Raw genomic sequence first — 23,292 nt, 5'->3', positions numbered from 1 at the left:
TTGATGTGACAGCTTTGAGGAGAAAAGAGGGGGGTGGAGGGGCCTGACAGGGACACTCCTGTATCTGGAGTCGACCCATGCTCATGAAAACTGCACCTTAAACCCTGGCAGGATGTTTCAAGGCAAGGGCAGAAACTTCCTGTGTTACTGTCCTGTGTTGCTGTCAACCCTAACAAACAGATTGCCTTAAGGGGGCTGTTCCCTTGCTCCAGCAATTCTTAACACCAGAAACAAGAATACACATAACAATAAATCAGTTTTGATTATCTCAGATTTGATATCTATTGTTTTACCCGGTAAAACAATGGACCACCATGCTGATAGCACAGGGTGCATGAGGCTTCTTGCAGCACAGAAAAGTAACTGAAAAGGCCAAGAAAGTGATTGAAAAGTACTGCAGACAGGAATAACTTACCAAACATTTCCATATTTCAAACATTTCCATATTTGTTACCATAATAATACAAATGTGGAGGGGAAGGGGTGGGAGGGGGAAGGTTGTGGGGGGTTTTTTGTTTGTTTTAGGTTTTTTTGTTTTTTTTTTTTTGTGGAAGGGGAATTTTCAATAAGTTATATAAATATCATGGAGTGAAAATTCATGTAGTCTTGCCCTAATGAGAGTAAATGCATTTCTCTTTTAACTTGCATTTCTCCAGTAGTGATCACCATATATGATGTATGCTGAGTTGTCGTTTCTGCAGCCAGTTCTTCAGCATTCTTCATGAGTTTCTGGAAGGACAGATATATACACCTGCAGTTTCCAGCCTTCTAAGCTCCCACCTTTGTTTAAATTCTTACTGTGAGGCAGTCAGTCTAACAAGAGTCTGAGAATCAAAAGAAGGAGTTTAAAATTAAACCTCAGATTCATAAATAGCTGATGTTTCTCCAGTTTTTTTGGAATCATCTTCCTTTCTTCTCTCCATCTGCAAAAAATTCACATCCAGTACTTGGGATGCCACAGTCCTGAGGACTGGGGAGCACTTGAAGGCTGCTGTTAGAGACCAGAGTGGCCTCCTGTTGTCCTTAGAGGCTTCTGGGCGCTGTTTGCCTGCTCAGAGAAGCTGAGCTACAGACCCTGTCTGCCAGAGACAGTGCTTGGGTGGCTGGGAACAGAAAGCAGAAGGACTTGCTGAGTTTGCCAATTTGAGAGGATAAAGATTTGTTTGGAGGTTCTGCCTCTTATTCCCTTTTTTTATCTTCTCCCTTCTTTTTTGTTCCTCCCACACCAAGCCCCCCTGAATGAATTTATTGATTGTTGTGGCCTGGTTTTGGAACAAGGTTGGAATGGAAGGGGAGTTGAACAGTGAAGCATGATGAAGATTTCCCCATAACCTGATTAAGCAGCATGATGCTATAAGAAAATTCTAACAGCCTGGGGAGAGAAGGAAACATTTCAATAGGCCATAAAAGTTCCATAAAAATTCTATGTTCTCTTAAAAGTTGGAGAAAATAATAAATGAAAGGATAACCTCAGTCTTTCTTTCTTCCTTCTGCTTCAGTTTTAACAGAGCATGTTAACATGGACTAGGAAAAATAAATAAAGAAACTCTGTATTTTTTCCAACAAGCAGCACCATGTCAACGCTGTAAAATCCTTCCCAGTCACTTTTAGCAATTTTACTGGAAATCACTGAGATGATATTAACAACTTCCCAGTCATAATGAATAATTTCCTCAATCACTTTTGAGAGCAGTTTCCATAGGCTGGAATCAGGGAAGGCTCTTTATAGAGCCTGGGTGTGCACTATAAGCAGGCACCAGTGACCCCTGCCTCTTTATTTACAGTTGTAACACTTCTAAGGCTTTAGTCATTCTAACCTTCCCTAACATGGAATTTGGGCCTAGTGACCAAGTTTGAGTCATTTATAAATTGCAAAGGTTTAGCAACAAGTAGTATCAGGATGGAGGCTACTGAAGTCTTAGTCTTAGAGTAGGCAGATATACTGGTAATTTTATTATTATAATAATAGAGTTCCTTTTAGGTTACACTTAGGCACAGTCCCTGTACTTTTCCAGCAGGAGCATTGCCATGTGTAAATTCTCAAAGCACTCAGTCATGATGCACAAACAAAAGAATAAAAGATCATAGAACCATTTCAACTAAAAGAGACTCAGTGATCATCTAGTAACAGCTGGGGAACATTTTCTAATATTTAATACACCAAATAATATTGGAACTGTAGGGAAACATTCCAGATGGTGCTGAAGCAGAGGGGAGCGAGAAAGAGATGGATGAATCTGAAATTCATGAATGGAAGAAGAGAGTATGAAGGTGTGTCTAGTGGTATGTAACATTTACATAGATGTGTTTATATTTACTTTCATACATACATCACTATGCTATGAGTATTTCTTGTAAATACCGTGTTTAATTCATGGGTATTCTTTCAGAAAAATACCATATGAAACTTCTTACAGAGTTCCTCACATGCCATACTCAAATACTTGAATTTTAATTTCAGAATAATTTGGCTGGTAATATTTACAGAAGGGTTTTGGACAGGCTGGAATCCATTGTCAAGGAGAGAGGAAAAGATGTGACAGCAAAGAAGCAAAATCAATAGAAATCCCAGTGCTTTATTTGTGAATTTGTAGGATAGTTGACCTCTCTAAAATATTAAAACAGTGACAGTCTGTAAGACTTGGCACAACCAGAAATTGAACTAAAGGCCGACTGTAATTTCCTGACTATAAAGCTTTATTGAATCAACTGAATTCTGCTAAGTGTGGGGCTTTGATCTCCCCGTGCAGGTTCCTCTACTGACTCAGTTTTCTTGTCATCAAACACAAAACACTTGTCTTTAGCTCTCAGAACTGCATAAGCCCATTTCCCACAGCTCTCCCATTGGCTGAATCTGGCAAGCCTTGACAGAAGCTTTCTTTTCCTCAGCTGATGTGGTCCCCAGCAGAAGTCACAAAACTTTCTCTGCTCCACTGGTCTCCAAGTATTGGGAAAATAGGAGAGGAGACTTGTCAGAAACAACCAACCACCAGATTCCTTTGCCTTTCCAGGTACTCCGTGGGCATCTTCTCCCGCCTGTCCTCTGTCTTAACATACATAAACCCACGAATCCACCCACCCTGTCCCCCGTGTCCCTCCAAAGAAACCCCCAAAAAACAATTAGACTAAATTATGGAATTTTTCAATTTTTTAATCCTTTCATCAAGTTTATAATCTAAGCGCTACTGTTTTAGTTGTGTAATAGAGGTAGAGCTGAGATATGCAGTTAAAATTTCAGGACTACATCACAGTAAAAGCAATGATAGAGTATAACATTAAATAAAAAGCTGTTTGAAACTTGATAATGTTTTTCTTCCAATGCTAACTCAGTTTATACCTTCCCCTATGCTTTAAGTAAAACTGGACTATTCTAAACAGACTATTTTAAAGAAAGTATAAAATTGGAGGGGGGGGAAGGAAAAAGGGCAGGAAAAATAGGTGCCGTCTCTCGGACCCTCTATATTTTCCATTTGCTGTATCGGAACGCCCATTTGCTTTGGGCCATTTACTTACTCTGTGCAGTTGAATGGGCATTACGATGAACCTCATTAAATGAGCCCACAATGCTGCCTAAAACAGGAAAGCAATTTAAGTACTCGAAATCACTAGCAAGCCTACATTCCAATTACCTTTAGAAACTTTAGAATAGCTGCCTTTAAAGCATTAAGGAAAGCGGTGTTTCAACTCTCTTGTGCAATGTGGTGGCTCTTAAAAGAGCCTTTAGGGTGTGGGAGAGAATTCAGGACCACATCGAGTGCACCCGGGAAGGGCTGCGGCAGTGAACTTAGGCGCGCTCTCCGCGGATGCGGCGGGCCAGCTGGATGTCCTTGGGCATGATGGTGACGCGCTTGGCGTGGATGGCGCACAGGTTGGTGTCCTCGAAGAGCCCCACCAGGTAGGCCTCGCTGGCCTCCTGCAGCGCCATGACGGCCGAGCTCTGGAAGCGCAGGTCGGTCTTGAAGTCCTGCGCGATCTCGCGCACCAGCCGCTGGAAGGGCAGCTTGCGGATCAGCAGCTCCGTGGACTTCTGGTAGCGCCGGATCTCGCGCAGCGCCACCGTGCCGGGCCGGTAGCGGTGCGGCTTCTTGACACCGCCCGTGGCCGGCGCGCTCTTGCGGGCAGCCTTGGTGGCCAGCTGCTTGCGGGGCGCCTTGCCGCCCGTCGACTTCCGCGCCGTCTGCTTCGTGCGCGCCATCGCTGCAGGACACGCCGCGAGCTTCTGCAACCGGGAGAAAGAACTGAATTAAACTGCCCGCGCTGCCGGTGGCTGCTTTTATAGACAACACCGCTCCCTGATTGGCTGCTAGGAATGCGCCGCTCCCATTGGGTGCTTCCAATTTCGAAAAGCCCGCCGCGAGCGCGCGCGCCTTCACCAACGGCTCCCCTCGCCCTCCCCCACCCCCACCCCCACCCGGTCTCTCCCCCGGTCTCGCCCCCGCCGCTTCTGTTCCCAGGGTGGTCTGTGAGCCCTTTACCGAGGAATGTTCAAACGGGAAAGGAGAAATCGCAAATTATTCTGAGCTAAACGCATAGAAAATTCGTGGGGTTTTTTCTCTAACTGACCTTTTTTTTTTTCCTTTCCTTGATAGGAATCGTAATACTGTTTTCGGGCTTGGATTTTCGTTACTATGGGGTGCGTGGGGTTGTGTATTCTGGGGGAGTTTTGGTGGGAGGGGTTGGGTTGCACTTTGTTTGACTCATCTGGCAGGGTGAATGTTTTGAGATCAAAATTAACTGCAAATGTAAGTTTTCTAATCCAAGGGAGAGTGCTTTCAAATGACTGCCTCTTTCAGCACGCAAATATCCTATGACTGCTGCTGAAGCGCAATGAGGCATATGGTGAATTTTCCTTTTTCCTCATTGTATATACGTGGACAGGAATAGGAAATACTTCCCTACTCGGGTGCGCTGTCGTTGGAGCCCGATCGCAGAAGGGCTTTCAGGGGAAAGGCAGGTACTGACAGCAGCTACGGAGAACTCCTCTGGCACCCCGAATTAAAAGGAAATGTACTCCTAACTCTAAACACCGCGAAAGCACAAATAATGGTATATTTCCTGTACACCACATTAAAAGAACAAAGGGGGCCTTTTTTAAACATTGAGAAGGGACTTAGGGGAGCTGATACCTCTCAAGTTGTATTACGATCGATGTTACTCATTTAAATATAAATATCCACTTGCTCTGTTCACATGAGGGGGAAAACCGCCCCGCAGATGAGATGCCTGCAGGGAGATACGGACGTACGTTTCAGCCTTCAGCATGGAACAGGAGGCTAATCATTTTTTAGCTCTTAGATAGCAACTACATCCTCCTATTGGACATTTTAATATATAAAACGGCTTACTGTCTATTAGAAGCAAGATTCGTCTGTCGACAAATAGGTAAATGAAACACTTTATGAAAATAGATCGAGTTAGAAAAGGCGCAAGCATAAATTTTGAAAGAATTAACACAGTTTTTAAAGCAACACAGCTCTTTTTCAGTTTAAGTGTGCGGCTCTTAAAAGAGCCTTTGTTGATTTTGTGGCGGTGACCAGGGAAGAAGGGGAAGCTTTAGCCGCCGAAGCCGTAGAGAGTGCGACCTTGGCGCTTGAGAGCGTAGACTACGTCCATGGCTGTGACAGTCTTCCTTTTGGCGTGCTCCGTGTAGGTGACGGCGTCGCGGATCACGTTCTCCAGGAACACCTTCAGCACGCCGCGAGTTTCCTCGTAGATCAGCCCCGAGATGCGCTTAACGCCGCCGCGCCGAGCCAGGCGACGGATGGCCGGCTTGGTGATGCCCTGGATGTTGTCGCGCAGCACCTTGCGGTGGCGCTTAGCACCGCCCTTGCCGAGCCCCTTACCGCCTTTGCCCCGACCAGACATGACCACAGCTCCGCTGGTGCTACCGACAGTGCCAGCATAAGGTAGCGTCGCCCGGGCCGCGGCTTTTATGGGGTTGGGTCCGACCTGGTTGAGGACTGAAGAGCGGAGGGGGCGGGGCTCCCGCCCATTTTCGCCGCTGCGTCACCGATGTCCGGAGCATCGCTCGCTCTTCTCCATTTAGGGCGCTGTGAAGTACGGCGAGTAAAGCAAAGAATAAACCTCTGCCAGAAAAAAATTCCAGCTGTGTGAGTCTTCATACAGCCGGAAAGCTTCCTCCCCCCAGATTTGCATATGTGCTCGTATTATGTTTTGTAGCACTGGCAGGGATTGGTGTGAATTACTTCCAATTCTCGTTATTTTGGTGCTGTTTTTCACAAACATTTCTGGTTAATTTTTGTTCAAAGTGCTATAAACGTTGCTTCAGGATCTTGAGTGGTAGAGATATCTTAACAGCTTTTAATATATTTTCATAATAGTATTTAATTTTATTGGTTTCGTTATTTTGATCTTCACCTCACATTTCTTAAATATTCCAGTTTTACATCAGCAACTTTTGTCTGTAATCACATATTAACCAGGAGGTGAAATAGAGTATTCTTTACATTATTAATTTTATATTAGTTTGTGACTTCTGCTAATTTTGCTCACTTTGAGTTACTGCACTAAGGTAATTTTTTGGGTTTTAATTTTTTTGGAAAATGACCTTTACAACAAATATAGACTGAAATTTCTGCTCCTTGATTAGTAAAAAAATCACTCTGCTTTTCACTATGGATTAGGCTTTTCAATCTTTATCTTCTTTTTTGTGTAAGTGTATGTGTATCTATGTCAATACTGGAAACAAAAGACATTCTGAATTACCTTCTGTGCAAGTCAGGAGTGGTCTTAGGACATTCCAAATGCCATCACGTAAAAACGACCTGAGCTGGTACAGCTGGAAAACTGATATCTAGATAATATTGGTTTTGTCTTTTTATGTATGAAAGGCAAACATAATTTCCATGTACTCTTTTAAAGTGTTAAAGTTTTAAAAAATCATTCATTATATGCTACTTTGAATTTAGGTCAACATTATTTAAAAAAATGTTGCCAGACATTATATTTTAAGAATATATATGAATAAAATTCTGGAAATATATTTGTATTTTCAAACTAATAGTTTTGAATGTAGGATAAGTATTGTATAAGTTTTCATATTCCTTATTTTCCACCCACTGGCAGCTGGTGCTTCCTTCCCTCTTCAAAATATTCTGTCACCCTCCAAGGCAGATGGAAATGCCCCAAGCCCTCTGTGGATGAGGCAGGATGTACAGATCCCTGCTTTGCTCTGTATCCATGCCCTTGTCATTTACCATGCTGAAAACACAGATCTCATCTGGAGGAAAGCAATAAATTCTTCCCTTGCACTGAAAACCTGAGCACTTTTGATGGAGCAGCATATTCCCACAGGAGAGGAGAGCTCAGAGGAGAAGGGCAAAAGCACCAGGAGCTGGAGGAATAAAGCACTGAAAGGAAAAAAGGAAAACTGCTTATTTCAGCATCAGGGGGATGGAGGGGTCACCATGGCTTTAGACAAGAGAGCTGCACCAGTGAATCATCAGGTTTCCTCAGATGATCAGCAAAATCCAACTTCTTCCTGAGCAAGCCAGATGAAAATGAGGGGTGGGGAGGATGGACTTTGTACACGTGAATCAGCCCAATGTAACTTGTGAAAACTGGAGAACAAATAGAAAAGTTTGGAGAGAGCAACAGGCCTGAGATGCTTTCAACCAACCTATTCCCTCCCAGGGGCTGGGCAGGGGGTCAGCATTGATATTGGCAGATAGAGACCAGTAATGAGAATTTCATTTCAACTGTCTGTTGCAAATGCTTTATTATGCTTGGCTGCAATTTCAGTATCCTTCTGCTCATTAAAAATACAATCTAACATCAAATATGCTCACTAGGAAAATTTAAAGTTGAACATTAAACCCTTCTCATGTAATATCTGAAAGAACCTGGATGGAGAGTACTCAACTCCCACAGCATGGAGATGGGATCAGCTGGGACCTGCCTCCAGGTAGGACTGGAAATGCACAAGATTTGACTTCTTTGGCAGCCCTTAAGCCACTAAATCTATCCCTGTGGTCTTTTTGTTCCCTGTACCCCCGTACCCACAAACCACACCTTAAGTTCAGCACCTAAGCCAGGCTAGGAAGCTGTGATTACTGAAGTAGAACAGCACACATCATTTTGGTAAGAAATCTTTTAAGCACAGAAAGCTCTGATTTTGAGACTGAGGCACAAATAGTTGCATGTGTGGATTCACCATTTGGATGGAATCTTCTGGCAGCAGAATAAGTGCAGAAATGCTTTATGCTGTCCAAGAAAACTAGAAAATACCAAAAATTTTGTTTAATGACTGGTGCACTGATAACTAATTTAGTGTTTTCCCTGCTTTTCCCTGCTAATTCAGAGAGTCAGAGGTGGAGAGACCCATTCTCATCTTTTTATTCAACCACTGCAGCTGCTCAGAGATAAGAGTTTGGGCTGTAGCCTTGGCTTGGGCTGTTTCCAGCTTCCTTCTTGCTGCCAAACTCAGAAAATACTCAGGGACTGATAAATCAAGAAAAGACCTCTGTCCTGGTCCAGCATCTTAGGCCGACCTAAGGATGCAGTTTTCCATTCACACTGAGTGGCTTACAGACCAGATGATCCACAGAGAGGCAAAAATCTTCCCAAATTGTCTTGTGGGCTTGTTGTCTGAGTCCCTGCTGGGAGGAAGGCTTGCATGGCCTCACCCCCATCACTCCATGCACGAGCTGAACTCTTGCAGGCTCACTGAGTAGCTGGGACAGCTGGGATAGCTGAATAGGTCCAGGGAAAAAAAAGGATGGAGGAACTCCTAGATCAGGTTTGGGGTGTTGGGAAGTTAATGAAATACCCAGCTCTTCACATGAAGCTTTTATAGGATACGGGAGAGAAAGGACAGGGTCAATAACTTGCAAGGAGGGGCAAGGGCAACCATGTTGAGCCAACTCTGGCCATGGCCATAGCTTTCCTGGGCTTCTCTGAGGAAAACACCAAAGAGTGCTCTACTAAACAAGTGCTCCAGGGTGGCCTGTGGAGCTCTGGGCTCAGTAGCCCTCCATGCAAATCTGCTCCTGCCTTCTGGTAGAGACACAGTAGACAGCAAACCAGCTACACCGCAACCCCAGCCTGCACGGATGCTCAGGAGCTTTGCTTCTCTCAAATCCTTTCTCCTCCTTCTAAACTGGCATTTGATTGAAGCACCACAGGACTCAGGATGCGCTGTCCCTTGATTAAGCTGGAAAGATGAATGCAGGAAGAATTGTAAGCCCCACATTTTTTGCACAGGTGAGACTGAGTAGCTCCTCTGGTTGCCTGGGCTCATGCAAAGCCGGGCTGGGCACTACGCTTTCAGCTGAACTCTGCCAACCCTTACAGGGCTGTAAGTGCTTCAAAGCAGCTGAAGTACTGCCTTGTCCAAATCTTGGTCTCTCTGGGGCATGGTTTTCCCAGTGCAAACCTAATGGGAGCATCCTTGTAGGAATTTAGTGAACATTCTCTTGGGCTATGGGTTTCTGGAGGAAGCCAGCTCTGAAAAACGGCGAGCTGCCTTTTGTTAGCAGCTCCAGACACTGCTGCTGTGCTCTGCTCTTGCTACAGCAATACTTGCTTGGAAAACAGAAAAAAATTCCACTTGAAAACCTCAGGCACTTACAGGGATTTATTCATGGTCATGCTCTGGACTGTGGCAGTCACAGTTGTAGGTTTCTCTGGGTCTGGATTGAAGGCACTTGAGATGGTAGTTCATGTTTGGACTCAAATGTTTATTATTTCTTACCAGTAAATCAGTCTCACTACTGTGACTTTGCAGCTTTTCATTAGAAGGCACAAAATTGCTGACAATCTCTTGTTACAAGGCCTTTTAAGACTGAGCTATCCAATTAAGAACTGACACCTGGATTATTTTCCCTTTTAACCCAGTAACTCACCCCACAGAGCCCCCAGTGGGGTCTTTTCTGCCCAATTACAAAATGCCACCCAAACCCATGAAGAAGAAGGAAGAAGAAGCATGAAGAAGAAATCCAGGATAACGCCCTGTGCCCTCCATCTTGCTTGCATCCACAACACACTAAAAATCCCAAACCCTAAATTTCTCACCAAGTGACACACCTACATTACTCTCTATAATCTATTTCACACTTTTGTGGATTCTGGTCCATCTTGAAGTCTGGGAAACTTTCTCCATGAATGAGGATCAAAGTCAGTGCTCCCCTGGGGGTCAGGGCACCCCAGAGCAGACAGAGAAATATTCCCAGTGCCCTGGGTTTCCACACTGGACAAAGCAGCTTGTCCTTAAGGATACAGCAGTTAAGGAATTCACCACAATGTCCATGTCCTGCCCAGGTCAGACCAGCCATCACCTGGAGATGCTGAGGCAATGGCATCCAAGTGCCTTCCTGTGCACACCTTGGCACTTCAACGAACTGCACAAGATTTCTGTCAGCCCATACCTCAGGTTTATTACATCTCTTTTGTCTGATAGTATAACTTTTGGCCCTGTCTAGGCTTTTTCACTCTGTGCCATCCCCACTAGCTCAGTGTACATCCTGCCTCAGCACCCAGGTTGTTCCAGAAAACACTAAATAATACCAGCCCTGGAGCATTGTTTTGATAAACAGCTGTCTGCAGACACTAAGTTGTTGATTGTAGCCCCTTGGCCCTGTGCTACAGACAATTTTCAAACATCTAAGAGCCTGCTGATCCTGCCTGTAGTCCCTCTGATCCCAAACAAAAACACCTGGGAGATGATTCCAAAAATGTCATGAAATGTCAAGGATATTGCATACAACATTCCTCCTTTGTCCACACAGATGCTCTTTAATCAACAGTTCTGCGATAATTACCCCTACCTAGACATGAGCAACTTTTGTTGCACTCTGTCCACTGTCAAGTCAACAGAACCCATTTTATTTCTGAGCCTTTGTCACCCTGCCTCTTGGAGACTGCTGGCATTCCCTGAAACCTTTTCTACTCCATGTTAGAAGTTATTTCCTTACTGCTCACTTGCTGCAAAGAACATCAGTCCCTTTACTTTCAACAATATATATTAAGGAAAAATCACTTCCTTTCTCATCATGTTTTAAGTGCTTAAGAGGGAAGTTTAGTTTTTCAGCATTCTGTTTCAGTCAGGCTACTTCAATAACACTTGCCTTTTCATCAGGGGAGAATTTTTAGACATCTGACATTTGCTATTTTTCCCTTCTGTGTATTGACCTGTTGTTCACTTCTCATTACCTGAAATTTGGAACTAAAAACTAGTCCTAAAACTCCAGATAGGAGTATAACATTCCTGACTACAAAGATCTTCTTCACCTGTCTCAGGGAAGCAGTCACTGTGATCCTTTTCTGCAAACATACTGCTCTTGATTCATTATCAACACAGAACTGTAATCTGAAGATCCAGATCTGCTGAGGTGCTTGTCAGCTCCTGCTGATAGAAGCAGTTTTGGAATATTTCCTAGTATTTGTAAAGTTGATACAGCTAATTCCATATGAAGAATCTAACATACCATTGAAGTAAATGTCTCTTATCTAGCATTTTTCAATACATAAAATGTCCTCAAGCATTTAAATTATTTGTCCTAGTTGATACTCACAGTATTTATATACAATCTCTGTAGACTTTAATTCAGAACATAAATAAAATTATACCAGGCCTAGGAATGACCCCTGCAGTCCTGGGCTGTTTGAGACTGCAGTTTAATTTCATAGTTGACAAACATAAGCATTTAAATATAAATTTCTGCCCTAGAAGTGTTGGTGTTTACTGTTTATTACTGTAATTTCTAACACTTTTCTAAAATGAAACGGAGAGAAAATCTGTAGTGTATCAGCAAGTTCTAGAGAAACATTGCACCCTGTACTGAGACTCTGCCTAAAGTCAATTTTGGAAAAAGCCTAATAAATATTGTTTCTATTTCTTTCTTTAGATCTGTTTTGAGTACTGTAAATTCTAATTTTTATTCATATAACATGAATAAAAATTAGTAACTGTTTGACCTTGTAATTACTACAGCTCAACATCAACGAGTTATCCCTTCCTCAGTGTGTGCTGAGTCTGTAACCTGAGAAATGCTTTCATCTGCAACCCAAAATGACTGATTTTGTACTTAGGTCTTGGCCATTCTCTTCAGATACCTAAAGAGTAAGAGAGGCTGCATAGCTGGGCCTGCAGCATATTGTCCCAGGAAAACTTCCAGCATCCTCTTTCCCTCCACTCAGAACAAAGGGCTGGAATTACTTTGATACCTTAGGAAATGGCATCTGACAACTTGTACATCCTGTGTCTCACTGAAGGGTGAGTTATTCTATATGGATGGTGGAGTTTCAATTTGCACTTCTGACTGAACCAGTATTCACAATATCCATCACAAAAAAGAATTTAAAATCTACTCTGTTGTGCACCCCTGGGAGGACAGACAGCATGTCACACAGTTTCAAATACCACATTCCAGTTCTTTCCAGGCGCTCTGAAAAAGTTGCAGGTAGGGTTACATTTCCATGTTTTTGCATGTAGATCCCTGTGTTTCTTCATCTTTCTGCACTTACTTGCTTCCTCTTTTTCTGCACTAAAATCCATACAAAGTTAGTTGGTGTGTGGAACAGGGTAACACAGAATCCTGCTCATTACTGAGGTACCTAAGCTTACCAACACTGCTGCTCCTAGCAATAATTCTCAGTCCCCTGGATGGATGGAGAGAAGGAAAATGTGGTTAGAAGAGGATCTCTGATCCAAAGGCTTTCAGAAGCTTTCAAGAGGAATATTTTGATGTTTTATGCTCTTATTATAGGGGGAAAAGAGAAGATCTGGGAGGTCATTCATTAAAATGCACAGCCCTTCTTTGCTGGCTGGCAAACATTGAGCAGTTGTGGCAGAAGAGCCACTTCTTTGATCAGTCAGTCACCTTTTGATCACTCCAGACTGAAGGAATTTAGGTTTTGCTGAGACTCTAACTGGCCTTAACAAATCCTTCAGTCACATACAGCATGAGCACCAGGCCAAATCAGAGTTGTTCAAACTCATCTTAACATGCCTCGAAACTAAGGACTGTATGAGAGATTGAAGTGGTTTTTGAAGCTGTCTCTATGGACCTACCAAAATTTAAAGTGTCATGGGAGTGTCATTCAGGGTTAATCTGTGGATGGCCCTCACAAAATAACCTGGAGAAGGACAATGTGCAAAATGGTACGGAGGGAAATAATTGTTCCCCTCCAGTCAGCACAGGTGAGAGGAACCAGAGTGCTGTGTCCAGTTCTGGCCTCCCAGTGCAAGAGAAACAAGAGCAGAACTGGACTGGGACCAGTGAAGGGCCACAAAGGTGATCAAGGGACTGGAGCATCTCTCACATGAGGAATGCCTTACCAATGTGCTCAGGTACCCTGTGGGGGGAGCAGAGGAAAGGAATCCAGTCTTCTTAGTGCTGCCCAGGAAAAGAGGCAATGGGCACAAACTGAAACACAAGGAAGTCTATTTAAATCCAAGAAATAATTTTTTGGAGTATGCTCCCCATAGAGGTTTTAGTTTCCCCCTGCTCTAGCTGATCCTTCTCTGAGCATGGCCATGACCCACTGAATCAGGTGTTAGATTAAAAGATGAGATACTTTTTTTAGGAGATGTGATTGTCCTAACACTGAAATAACTGTTCATATATTTTTGTTAGCTTGGGTGAGGTATAACTAAAAGGATGTAGGCTTCTTTACTACTGAAACTCTTGGACACCTTGAATCTTTATCTTCCCTACATATAAACTTTGCAGTTGCTCAATCAGTATTGTCAATATATTTTCAGCATGGCAGAAACCTGACTAATGTCTTTTGATTTTGTTATGGTGTTTTTATTACTAATATTGAGAGTGATTACTTGAGCAACTGCAAAATTGCTATCTTTAAAGAAGACAACATGCTTCAGTAAAAAATTGTCAATTTCTCTGTATCTTTACTGTCCTAACTATAGTAATTGTAATTAAGTGAGTGTAGGCTTTCAGCTAAATTTGTCTAATCAGCTTATCTGGCTTGCTCTCCTCCTGCAGTCTGGATGTCTTTTTTGCCTTTATTTTTCTAATGTTTTTCTTCCTTGAGAAGTTTCTCTCTTGACAAGAAAAAAAAGTTAAGTATTTTCTCTACTATACAGTCTTAGGAATTCTTACATTATATATGAATTCTTTTTGTTTTGAAGATCCCCACATTAGAAAATACTTTGTCATTTTGTAGGTTCCTCTGTAACCTGCACTAGCACCTACAAAAGAAAATCTGGGCATGAGAGTGAAGGTGCAGGGGAATGAGGCTGTGATTTGAGTGCACATTTAAAGAGGGGGGAAAAAAATTGTTTGAGTTCCTCAATAAGAGATAAACAGAGACAACAATTGTACAGGGTGCTTGGAAAGCAAACCAGGGAGAACACTGAAAAATGTTTGCTGTTTAATTAATTAAAATGTTTGCTGTGACTTATTAATTATTAAATGAGTCACATTTAAATACCATCTCTTCACATGGAAGCTGGAAACAATTTTTATTGCCAGCTCACTCTCAAAACTTTTTTTATTTTCAAGTAATTTTGTCAACAAAAACGAAAATTTCTCTGCCTAGTTAAAAAAACTGTTTCCTAATCTACCACTGATTTGACAAATACCGTGCTCAGGTGCTTGCTTTGCTTTGTGTTTTTTCTCTTACCAGTAAAACACCCAAGGCAATGTCAATGCTATTTGTAATGATCAGACTCTAAAATACAACAATTTTCATTGTGGTTCAGTGTTGCATTTAACAGCTATTTCCAGCAGTGCAAACTTGAAAATTGCTGAAAGCAATCGACAAGTTTGTTTTACCCATTTAAGTAGAAAATGTCGTTGCTTGGTCCAGAGTGCAGGAATAACCCCTAAAAAGCTTCCCCTTCTCCCACCACCTCCTATTTCTAAATCTCCTCCCTTTATTAACACAAACAAACACAAAAAAGAAAGGAAAAAAAAAAAAAAAAAGAGAGAGAGAGAGAGAGAGAGGAAAAAAATGAGGAAAAAAAAATCGCCTTGCCCAGAAATGGATGGTGAGAGCAGGAACATTTTGCCTTCTGAGAAGTAGGCCAGGGATAATTCTCTGCAGATAAGAGCCAGTGTGATGGTTATGGAGAAGATACAATAAAGGACGCTGACACACAATGCCTGAGGCCAGCTGCCAAGAATTTCAGTGTCTCAGGCTACTAGGAAAGAGCAAAGGACTTCGGAAGTGCAACTCCAAACAGGGAGCAGGGAACACGAGGGATTTACAGGGATGCACCCAGAACTAAAAGTGAAGAGAAGTCCTACATTCTATCCTTGAAATACTTTACTGGCAACCTTCACAATCCTCTTCATATGCTTTCAGAATGAACCGAACAAAGAAACCCCCAAACCACCCAGAAACGTTGCTGTGCCTTTAAAATTTAGCACAGAGTAGGGACAGCGATCTTATCTGCTGCAGATGGAGTTCCAATGCCAGGAGGATCTAAGATCTCCCAAGACTTTCTATCTTGTCTTTATCTCTAACCTCCGGCCTGTTCGTGGGGGAAGGGAAGGAAACTCTCCTCTCCTGGTGGGCTGAGAACAGGTTTGCTAACAGCAAGCTTGAAGCTCAAAGGTGTGAATGTGAGGGAGGATGCACCCCTGGGGCTACAGCTGCATTCTTGTAGGAGCGGCTGTTGTCCACTCCCTGTCGCTCCCAGGTTCTTGACCAGTTCCAAGTGTAACAAAGCAGTCACGGAGCTCTAACACCAAACTGTCAAAGCGGCAGGGATTAAAGTACATGAATCGTCTTGCAGCCTTTATTCTCCGAAGAATGTACATCACATTAAACAGAGCCGGAGAGATGACAACGCTCCCCGGCTCCCTTTGTATCACTTACAGCAGATTCTGCTTTATCTTTGTTCACCTAGACTGGAAAATATGCACAATGCCCTCATCCTACCAAACCAAACCAAACCAAACCAAACCCTTTTTTACCTCTCAAATCTGTTCATACTGCTCACACCACTTGCCACACTGAACTTTCAAAACCTGCGGCCCCTGTGGACTCGGTCTAGTTGTTGATGTGGGACCAATGTCACATTCACGAGAGGCATGGCAGATCTCAGAGCCCACTTCAATGTCCCTTGCAGTCTGTTTTTTACTGAGGAGCACTGACAAGCCTAATTTTTTCCAATCCCTGCTTGCTGTTCCTCTCCTTCAGATTATTATCTCACCAGCATGCAAGCACAAAAAAATAAAAATAGAAATAGGAGACTATGGAAGGGCCACAGTTTATTGTTTTGACTTGTAATTTTAATGTATCTACTGTATCATTATCATTTTAATCTGTCTCATTTAAATTAGAACTTCTTGCTATGAAGTATAACTTTGTGTCTTCAGCATTCAATGTATCAAAATGCGTGTCAGAGACCTTTGTAACACACCTCTTGTCATCTTGAATCTCAGTTTATCCAGGCTAGAAAAGACGTTCTTTTATTGAAATAGCCCACTGACATTTTGCATGACAATTTTTACAAAGTACAGTGTGGTAAAATAATAAGTTTGATCTTAACCTGTTCATTTAAATCAAAGGGGAAAAATTCTGTCTGCTTTTTAATTAGAAACCAATCAAGTATTTTGTCTTCTTACTTAATAAAAAATCAGCCCAAACAATTCATTGCTATCCTTAAAAGTTTTAATTAATTTCTATGGTCACTTTATGAAACTCGATAATTAAGGATTATGATAATTAAAACTGATTCTGATTTAGAGGATCATCTGAAAATTATTTCAGTATTCTTAGGCTTGGGATGGAAACCTCAATAGTGAGTTTTTTCCTTTTCCTTTAAAGAAAAGAATTGGAGAAATATGAAACCTATGGAAAAAACAACCAAAACAAACAAAAAAACACCCACAAAACCACAACAGTCAGTGTCCAAATACTTGTAAGTTATACTGAAACTGAAGCATTCTATTCCTGAGGGCCAGATTTCCACAGTATTTAATTTATTGGGTAATAACTGATACTTCAGCTGGCTCCATATTGTTTAAGTAGCATATAATACATATTAGTGTATCTATACCTGTTAGACATTTTTCCTCTCCAAGTCTGCCTCTGATGTTTGTAAATCATAAAGAATAACATCCACTATTGTAACAGAGAAAGTGTTAAACTAGCCCTTTTTCTGGGATTTCTAGGCATTAACTAGCATTAACAGCTTCCTTTTACAGACGGATTATTTGTAAAAATATCAAAATCTTTCTATCCACTTCTAATGCACCACACAAAAAACAAAGCAAAACAACACAAAAAAACCCCAACAACAAAAAGCATAGCCCTAGAAAGTTCCAAACACTTTTCAACAGTAAATATATTCCTCTGAAGGTCTCCTCCTTTGCCCAAACAAGAAAATATGTTGAAATACCGTATCCTTAATAGTTAAAGATATGGTTAAGAGAGCCGAATCTTTATCCATATTCAAAGCTTAGCCATGAAATTGTGTTACTTCCTTGTCTTTGAAACCAATTTACTACAAAAATACTCAAGCTGCTCACTCAGTTTCTGTCCTAATCTGAAGAAAACCCCCCAAAGAGTAAGCCTGCATTACGGGGGAGACTTTTTATCTACGTGTTTTATTTTAATTTAGAAGGAAAAACAAAAGTTTGCCGTTCCCGGGGTCTTTCTGGCTTCACAACGCGGGGTTTAAAACAGCTTTTCTCTCCCATCTGCTGCCCAAACAGCAAGAAACTTGCCCGAATGAAAGTCCACCGTCTTCTCTTCACTCCCCGAAGAAAATGGGGTGATTTTGCGGCACCGGTTTTACGAAAAATATGAATTTATAACTCCGAAGAAACACAGACTCGGAGGAGGAAAAGCTCTTCCTGGCTAACAGTTAGGCGGGCTCTGCAAAGCACCAATCACAGATCACCGCTTCGCTATAAATTCAGGCATCGGGGTTACTGTAGCCCAATTACTTTCTTTTGATTAGGAAGAAGTCTCTGCAGCGATGTCGGAGACCGCTCCCGCCGCCGCTCCCGCCGTCGCGGCCCCCGCCGCCAAGGCCGCCGCCAAGAAGCCGAAGAAGGCGGCGAGCGGCTCCAAAGCCCGCAAGCCCGCGGGGCCCAGCGTCACCGAGCTGATCACCAAGGCCGTGTCCGCCTCCAAGGAGCGCAAGGGGCTCTCGCTCGCCGCGCTCAAGAAGGCGCTGGCCGCCGGCGGCTACGATGTGGAGAAGAACAACAGCCGCATCAAGCTGGGGCTCAAGAGCCTCGTCAGCAAGGGCACCCTGGTGCAGACCAAGGGCACCGGCGCCTCCGGCTCTTTCCGCCTCAGCAAGAAACCCGGAGAAGTGAAGGAAAAAGCCCCCAAAAAGAGAGCAGCTGCAGCCAAGCCCAAGAAGCCGGCGGCGAAGAAGCCCGCCAGCGCTGCTAAGAAGCCCAAGAAAGCAGCGGCCGTGAAGAAGAGCCCTAAGAAGGCGAAGAAGCCGGCGGCCGCCGCAGCTAAGAAGGCAGCCAAGAGCCCCAAGAAGGCGACAAAGGCCGCCAAGCCCAAAAAAGCGGCGGCAGCAGCCAAGAGCCCGGCTAAGGCGAAGGCGGTGAAGCCCAAAGCGGCCAAACCCAAGGCGGCCAAGCCGAAAGCAGCCAAGGCAAAGAAGGCAGCGCCGAAGAAATGAAGTGTTGAAGTGGAAATACTTTTAAACCCAACGGCTCTTTTAAGAGCCACCCACTATTGTCCCCAAAAGGGCTGAAACACTCCGTCACTGAGCTCCGTGCCTGCAGCAGAGCCAAATATTCGCCACTAACCGTGTGGGACGTTCGTCTGTGGAGTGGATGGGACGCTAAACTTCCGGCCCTGGTTTTACACTAAGACTTGGAAAAATAAAAGTTTACATTCCCGGCGAAAACCCTTTTTAAAGGCTGCTTCTTCTTTTTTTTTTTTTTTTTTTTGGAGCACCGCAAGTGGGTGTATATGTTAAAGGGACTGCTTAAGGGCGGGTACCTTTCTGGGGCGTGGAGGTTCCTTTCGTTGCTCTGAATCAGCGCGATTCCTAACAGCACGGATGCGACCGCCACACCTCTTAGTGACCGTAGCAGGGAACTGTCAGCACGGCTCCTCCGCTTCCTTGGCAGTGACCTTTCCGCTTGCCAGCGCCGGCGTGGGGCAGGTTTTAATTTCTGCGTGATTTCACCGACCTACTTTTCCGAGGAGGCGCCTGCCAGGGCGGGAGGCGGGTTGGAGCCAGCAGCGTTCCTGTCCCGCTCCCTGCGGGGCTGGCGGCGGAGCTCGGCTCGGCTGGGCCGGGCAGCAGCACCGAGCGCCGCGGGCGGGAGGCGGAGCGACGGCGCGCGGCTCTGCGCAAGGCCGGGGCCGCCTGCGATTGGTTGCTGGGAGGAGCTGCGGTCGCTCATTGGGCCGCGGGGAAATTTGGAAAAGCCCGCGCTGAAGGGAAAGGGGGAGGGGATGGGGGAGGGGGAAGGGAGAAAGCGCGGGCAGCGCTCCGTGCCCCCATCCCTATTTACGAGCCCACCCGCGCTCCCGGGCCCCGCGTTGCGGGAGATCTCATTCTCCTAAAGCGTCTACCCCATTTCAGGAGTGTTCTCCCTTCCCCCAGGCGTGTAGTCCTTGTCTTCTCATTCTCCAGGCAAAATGTTTCAGGATAAGACAATTATGAAACATCAATACAAAAGGTAAAGGGGGTCGAGTATTTCTCCGTCCGCTGTCCTATGAAAGTTGTTGAACATTGAGAAGCGCGTTTCCTATTTTAACTGTGAAACTAGAAAGTATAGTCTCTTATTAAAAAAAAAAAAAAAAAAACTGTTTCCATTTATTGAAAAACTATTTCGACGTTTACATTTAAGAAGCGAGTACATTTGAATTACCTTTAAATTAAAAAAAATTCAAGGACTTTGAAATTACTAATGAACGACTTTTAAAAGTTTAGTCACCTATATAATCTATTTACCTTTTTAGTTAGATTTCAATACCCAAGAAAACCGAGGCACTACTGTGTTAAAGCTCTTTTATGGAGTAAGTGGGTGGCTCTTAAAAGAGCCTTTGGGTTGAGAGTGACGGTCCGAGGCGCCCTACTTGGAGCTGGTGTACTTGGTGACAGCCTTGGTGCCCTCGGAGACGGCGTGCTTGGCCAGCTCGCCGGGCAGCAGCAGGCGCACGGCCGTCTGGATCTCCCGCGACGTGATGGTGGAGCGCTTGTTGTAGTGCGCCAGCCGGGAGGCCTCGCCCGCGATGCGCTCGAAGATGTCGTTGACGAAGGAGTTCATGATGCCCATGGCCTTGGACGAGATGCCCGTGTCGGGGTGCACCTGCTTCAGCACTTTGTACACGTAGATGGAGTAGCTCTCCTTGCGGCTCTTCTTGCGCTTCTTGTCGCCCTTCTTCTGCGTCTTGGTCACCGCCTTCTTGGAGCCCTTTTTGGGCGCGGGGGCGGACTTGGCTGGCTCGGGCATTTTGACAGCACTGTCCTAAACCGGAGGAAGCTCAGCACACAAAATGGCCGCAGCGCCCGCTATTTATACAGACGCGTATGCAAATATCCGGCATCAGCTCCGCACAACGCGATTGGCCCTTCCCGCGCCGGGCGAGCCTCTGCCGCCGATTGGTCCCAACACGATCCGTCCGCTCATTGGTTCTTTCGGCAGAGCCCGGTTCCATCCAATGGCCGCGGCCGCGTCCCGCCCAAGGAGGGGATAAAAAGGCAGCGGCGGTTGCGTCAGGACGATTGTCTCGGTTCGTTCCTTGCCCGCCTCTTTCCGACAACGCTTCCAGCATGTCCGGCCGCGGCAAACAGGGAGGCAAGGTCCGCGCTAAGGCCAAGTCGCGTTCCTCCAGGGCTGGGCTGCAGTTCCCCGTGGGCCGTGTGCATCGACTTCTCCGAAAAGGTAACTACGCGGAGCGCGTGGGCGCCGGAGCTCCCGTCTACATGGCGGCCGTGCTGGAGTACCTGACGGCCGAGATCCTGGAGCTGGCGGGCAACGCGGCCCGCGACAACAAGAAGACGCGCATCATCCCCCGCCACCTGCAGCTGGCCATCCGCAACGACGAGGAGCTCAACAAGCTGCTGGGCAAGGTGACGATCGCGCAGGGCGGCGTGCTGCCCAACATCCAGGCCGTGCTGCTGCCCAAGAAGACGGAGAGCCATAAAGCCAAGAGCAAGTAAATTTGGCGAGCAAAGCCGCTCAGACTTTGCGCGACATAACATTTAAAACAAAAGGCTCTTTTCAGAGCCACCCACGTAGTCAGAAAAGAGTTGTGTTGCTTTCTTTACAAAGATGCTCTGGTGCTGAGTCTTACATAGTTCTAAATTTAACTCGGACACGGACTTGTGTTTCGTTCTTTTAAGACTTTGTTTCTACTGAAGAGGGCTGATACATTTGCTTTCTACCCCGTGTTTCTAAGTAAATGTTAATATTTTTGTAACTGTTTCATTTGTTCGTTGTAACACTCAGTAAAGAGCTGGTACTTCGGGATTCCGCTCGCCTTTCGTGGTTCCACCGCTTACTTGGGGTGTAGAGTCCAGGACGGTGGCGAAAGCACGGGTGGGAGTGGCAAAAGCTGAGCAGCATGAAGATAAATAGGAGACCATCCTAAACCCCAGATGTAGCTACATCGAACAATGAAAAAAGGATTTCTTCACTTCCTTTAAAGGCCTTTATTCTTTACAAGATGCTTAGCTCCCTATGTGTTAAATATATATGTGGTTCCTATATATATACATATACTACATATATGTTAAGTATCTGTAATTCCTATATGTAAATATGTCATTCCTTATGTGTTAAATATATGTAATATACAATGAGGAATGCCTTAGCAATAATGGCATTTGATCTACATCTCTGCTTAATCAGACCTGCACTCTAAAGTAGCAGTGTAACACTTCCATTCACAAGCAACTTGTACTTCTAGTTTATTCCCGTTTTAGGAGGTATTTTCAAACTTTCTACTCATAAATTCTCTCACTGTTCATTGCTAATCCTCTTGTTGCCTCACTTAACAGTGGGCAATATCGAGTTTTCTATGTTGTTGGCACAAATATCACCCCAGAGCACAACCTTAAATCTCTTCATATTCATTATTATAAATTATGAGGAAAACTGTCAGGCTGATTCCTCTTGCTAGGACATTCCCAGAAGCCTCATCTGATGGTCTGTGGCACACTGCACTGAGGTGATTGGTCTCATCTTTGCTGCACCTCTGCCTTTCCATCTTCTGGAGGGAGAGGAGGAGTGCTCTGGGCTTGGAGGAAGGCAATTCCCCCACTGTGCCTCCTCGCTGTCCCCAAGCTGCAGCTGAGAGGTTTTTTTAGGCAGCATTGTGCTATGGCAAAGCAGGGCGTCAGGGATCCTTTGTGGAGAGAAACATAAAGAAAAGAGCTGCTGGAGCACCAGACTAATCTGATATCCACAGATGGTATCTATCTCTAAAGGTTTTGCTTTTAAGTGGACACTTTTAGGGTTGAAGTGGTTTTATTATGCTGTTTTATTGATCATTTGCTACAGCTAAATATTGCCTGACCCTTACATTTCTTTAAAAACTGCAATCGTAATTAAAATTTCATTTTAACATACATGAGCCTTCTATACTTAGTTTCCAGAAGAGATTTCTGCATACATATTTGTCAGAAAATTTCAATCCTGGAATTGTTTGGGTTGGCAAGGACCATTAAAGATTATCTCTTCCAAAAAAACCCCTGCTTGTTGGCAGGGTCACCTATCACCCGCCCAGGCTACTCAGAGCCCCATCCTGCCTGACTCTAGGGATGGGGCATCCACATTTTCTCTGGACAGCCTTGTTCGGTGTCCCACAAGCCTCCTTGCAAAAAAAAACCTTACTTGTGTGCAGTCTAAAAGGGGCCTCTTTCAGTTCAAAATCATAGTCCCTCCCCCTGTCCCTACAGGCCTGAGAAGAAGCCTTTCTGTATGGAAAGGCTGCTATAGGGTTCCCTCGGAACCTGCTTTTCCCCTGGCCAGACAACCACAACTCTCTCTGCCTTTCCTCATGGGAGAGATGACCTGGCCTCTGATAATTTCTGTGGCCCTCTCTGGACCTGCTCTGACAGACTCCTGTCTTTTTTATGCCAGAAGATCACAGAGCTGCATGCAGCACTCCAGGTGGGGTCTCGGGAGTGCTGAGTAGAAGAGGAGAATCACCATCCTCGGCCTTCAGTTCAGGCTGCTTTTGTTGCAGCCCAGGTTAGGATGGGCTTTCTGGGCTACAAGTGTGTATCTCTAGGTCCAAGCACTGGAATTCCAGAAAACAGGCTGTGGGGTAGAGGTATCTAAGCAGGAGTTGGCTTTCTCTGTGGACAAACTCCTGTATGTGGAGGTCAGAGCTGGCAAGTCCCATCCTCTGAGTGTGGGGCTAAGC

The 23,292-nt window shown here is 44.6% G+C and overlaps 5 protein-coding genes across 6 annotated transcripts; 2 read left to right on the top strand and 3 right to left on the bottom strand.

Annotated features, from left to right (window-relative positions):
• Positions 1-3,167: 3,167 nt before the first annotated feature.
• LOC115485214 (histone H3) lies at positions 3,168-19,337 on the bottom strand. 2 transcript variants are annotated; one of them, XM_050970021.1, is made up of 2 exons: positions 18,907-19,329; positions 3,168-4,219 (listed from the first exon to the last, which is right to left on the bottom strand). In XM_050970021.1, the coding sequence occupies exon 2, from the start codon at positions 4,193-4,195 to the stop codon at positions 3,785-3,787; it is 411 nt and encodes a 136-aa protein (XP_050825978.1). In that variant the 5' UTR covers positions 4,196-4,219; positions 18,907-19,329; the 3' UTR covers positions 3,168-3,784. The 2 variants fall into 2 exon arrangements, 1 of the variants encoding a protein (XP_050825978.1); XR_007776603.1 differs by lacking the exon at positions 3,168-4,219 and adding an exon at positions 7,762-9,172 and having other exon boundaries at positions 18,907-19,337.
• On the bottom strand, positions 5,379-5,927 carry LOC103813629 (histone H4). The gene has a single exon (XM_018910044.3). The coding sequence runs from the start codon at positions 5,863-5,865 to the stop codon at positions 5,554-5,556; it is 312 nt and encodes a 103-aa protein (XP_018765589.1). The 5' UTR covers positions 5,866-5,927; the 3' UTR covers positions 5,379-5,553.
• Positions 16,446-18,811, top strand: LOC103813348 (histone H1.10). The gene has a single exon (XM_018910037.3). The coding sequence runs from the start codon at positions 17,915-17,917 to the stop codon at positions 18,578-18,580; it is 666 nt and encodes a 221-aa protein (XP_018765582.2). The 5' UTR covers positions 16,446-17,914; the 3' UTR covers positions 18,581-18,811.
• Positions 19,338-19,913: 576 nt separating the features above from the next.
• LOC103813347 (histone H2B 1/2/3/4/6) lies at positions 19,914-20,490 on the bottom strand. Its single transcript, XM_009086599.4, has one exon. The coding sequence runs from the start codon at positions 20,370-20,372 to the stop codon at positions 19,992-19,994; it is 381 nt and encodes a 126-aa protein (XP_009084847.1). The 5' UTR covers positions 20,373-20,490; the 3' UTR covers positions 19,914-19,991.
• Positions 20,491-20,618: 128 nt separating this feature from the next.
• On the top strand, positions 20,619-22,492 carry LOC103813346 (histone H2A.J). Its single transcript, XM_009086598.4, has one exon. It carries the CDS (start codon positions 20,693-20,695, stop codon positions 21,080-21,082), a length of 390 nt encoding a protein of 129 aa, XP_009084846.1. The 5' UTR covers positions 20,619-20,692; the 3' UTR covers positions 21,083-22,492.
• The last annotated feature ends 800 nt before the right edge of the window (positions 22,493-23,292 follow it).

The sequence above is a fragment of the Serinus canaria genome, chromosome 1A (genome assembly GCF_022539315.1).
Source record: "Serinus canaria isolate serCan28SL12 chromosome 1A, serCan2020, whole genome shotgun sequence".
NCBI lineage: Eukaryota > Metazoa > Chordata > Aves > Passeriformes > Fringillidae > Serinus > Serinus canaria.
This window is presented reverse-complemented; position numbering and strand designations above follow the sequence as displayed.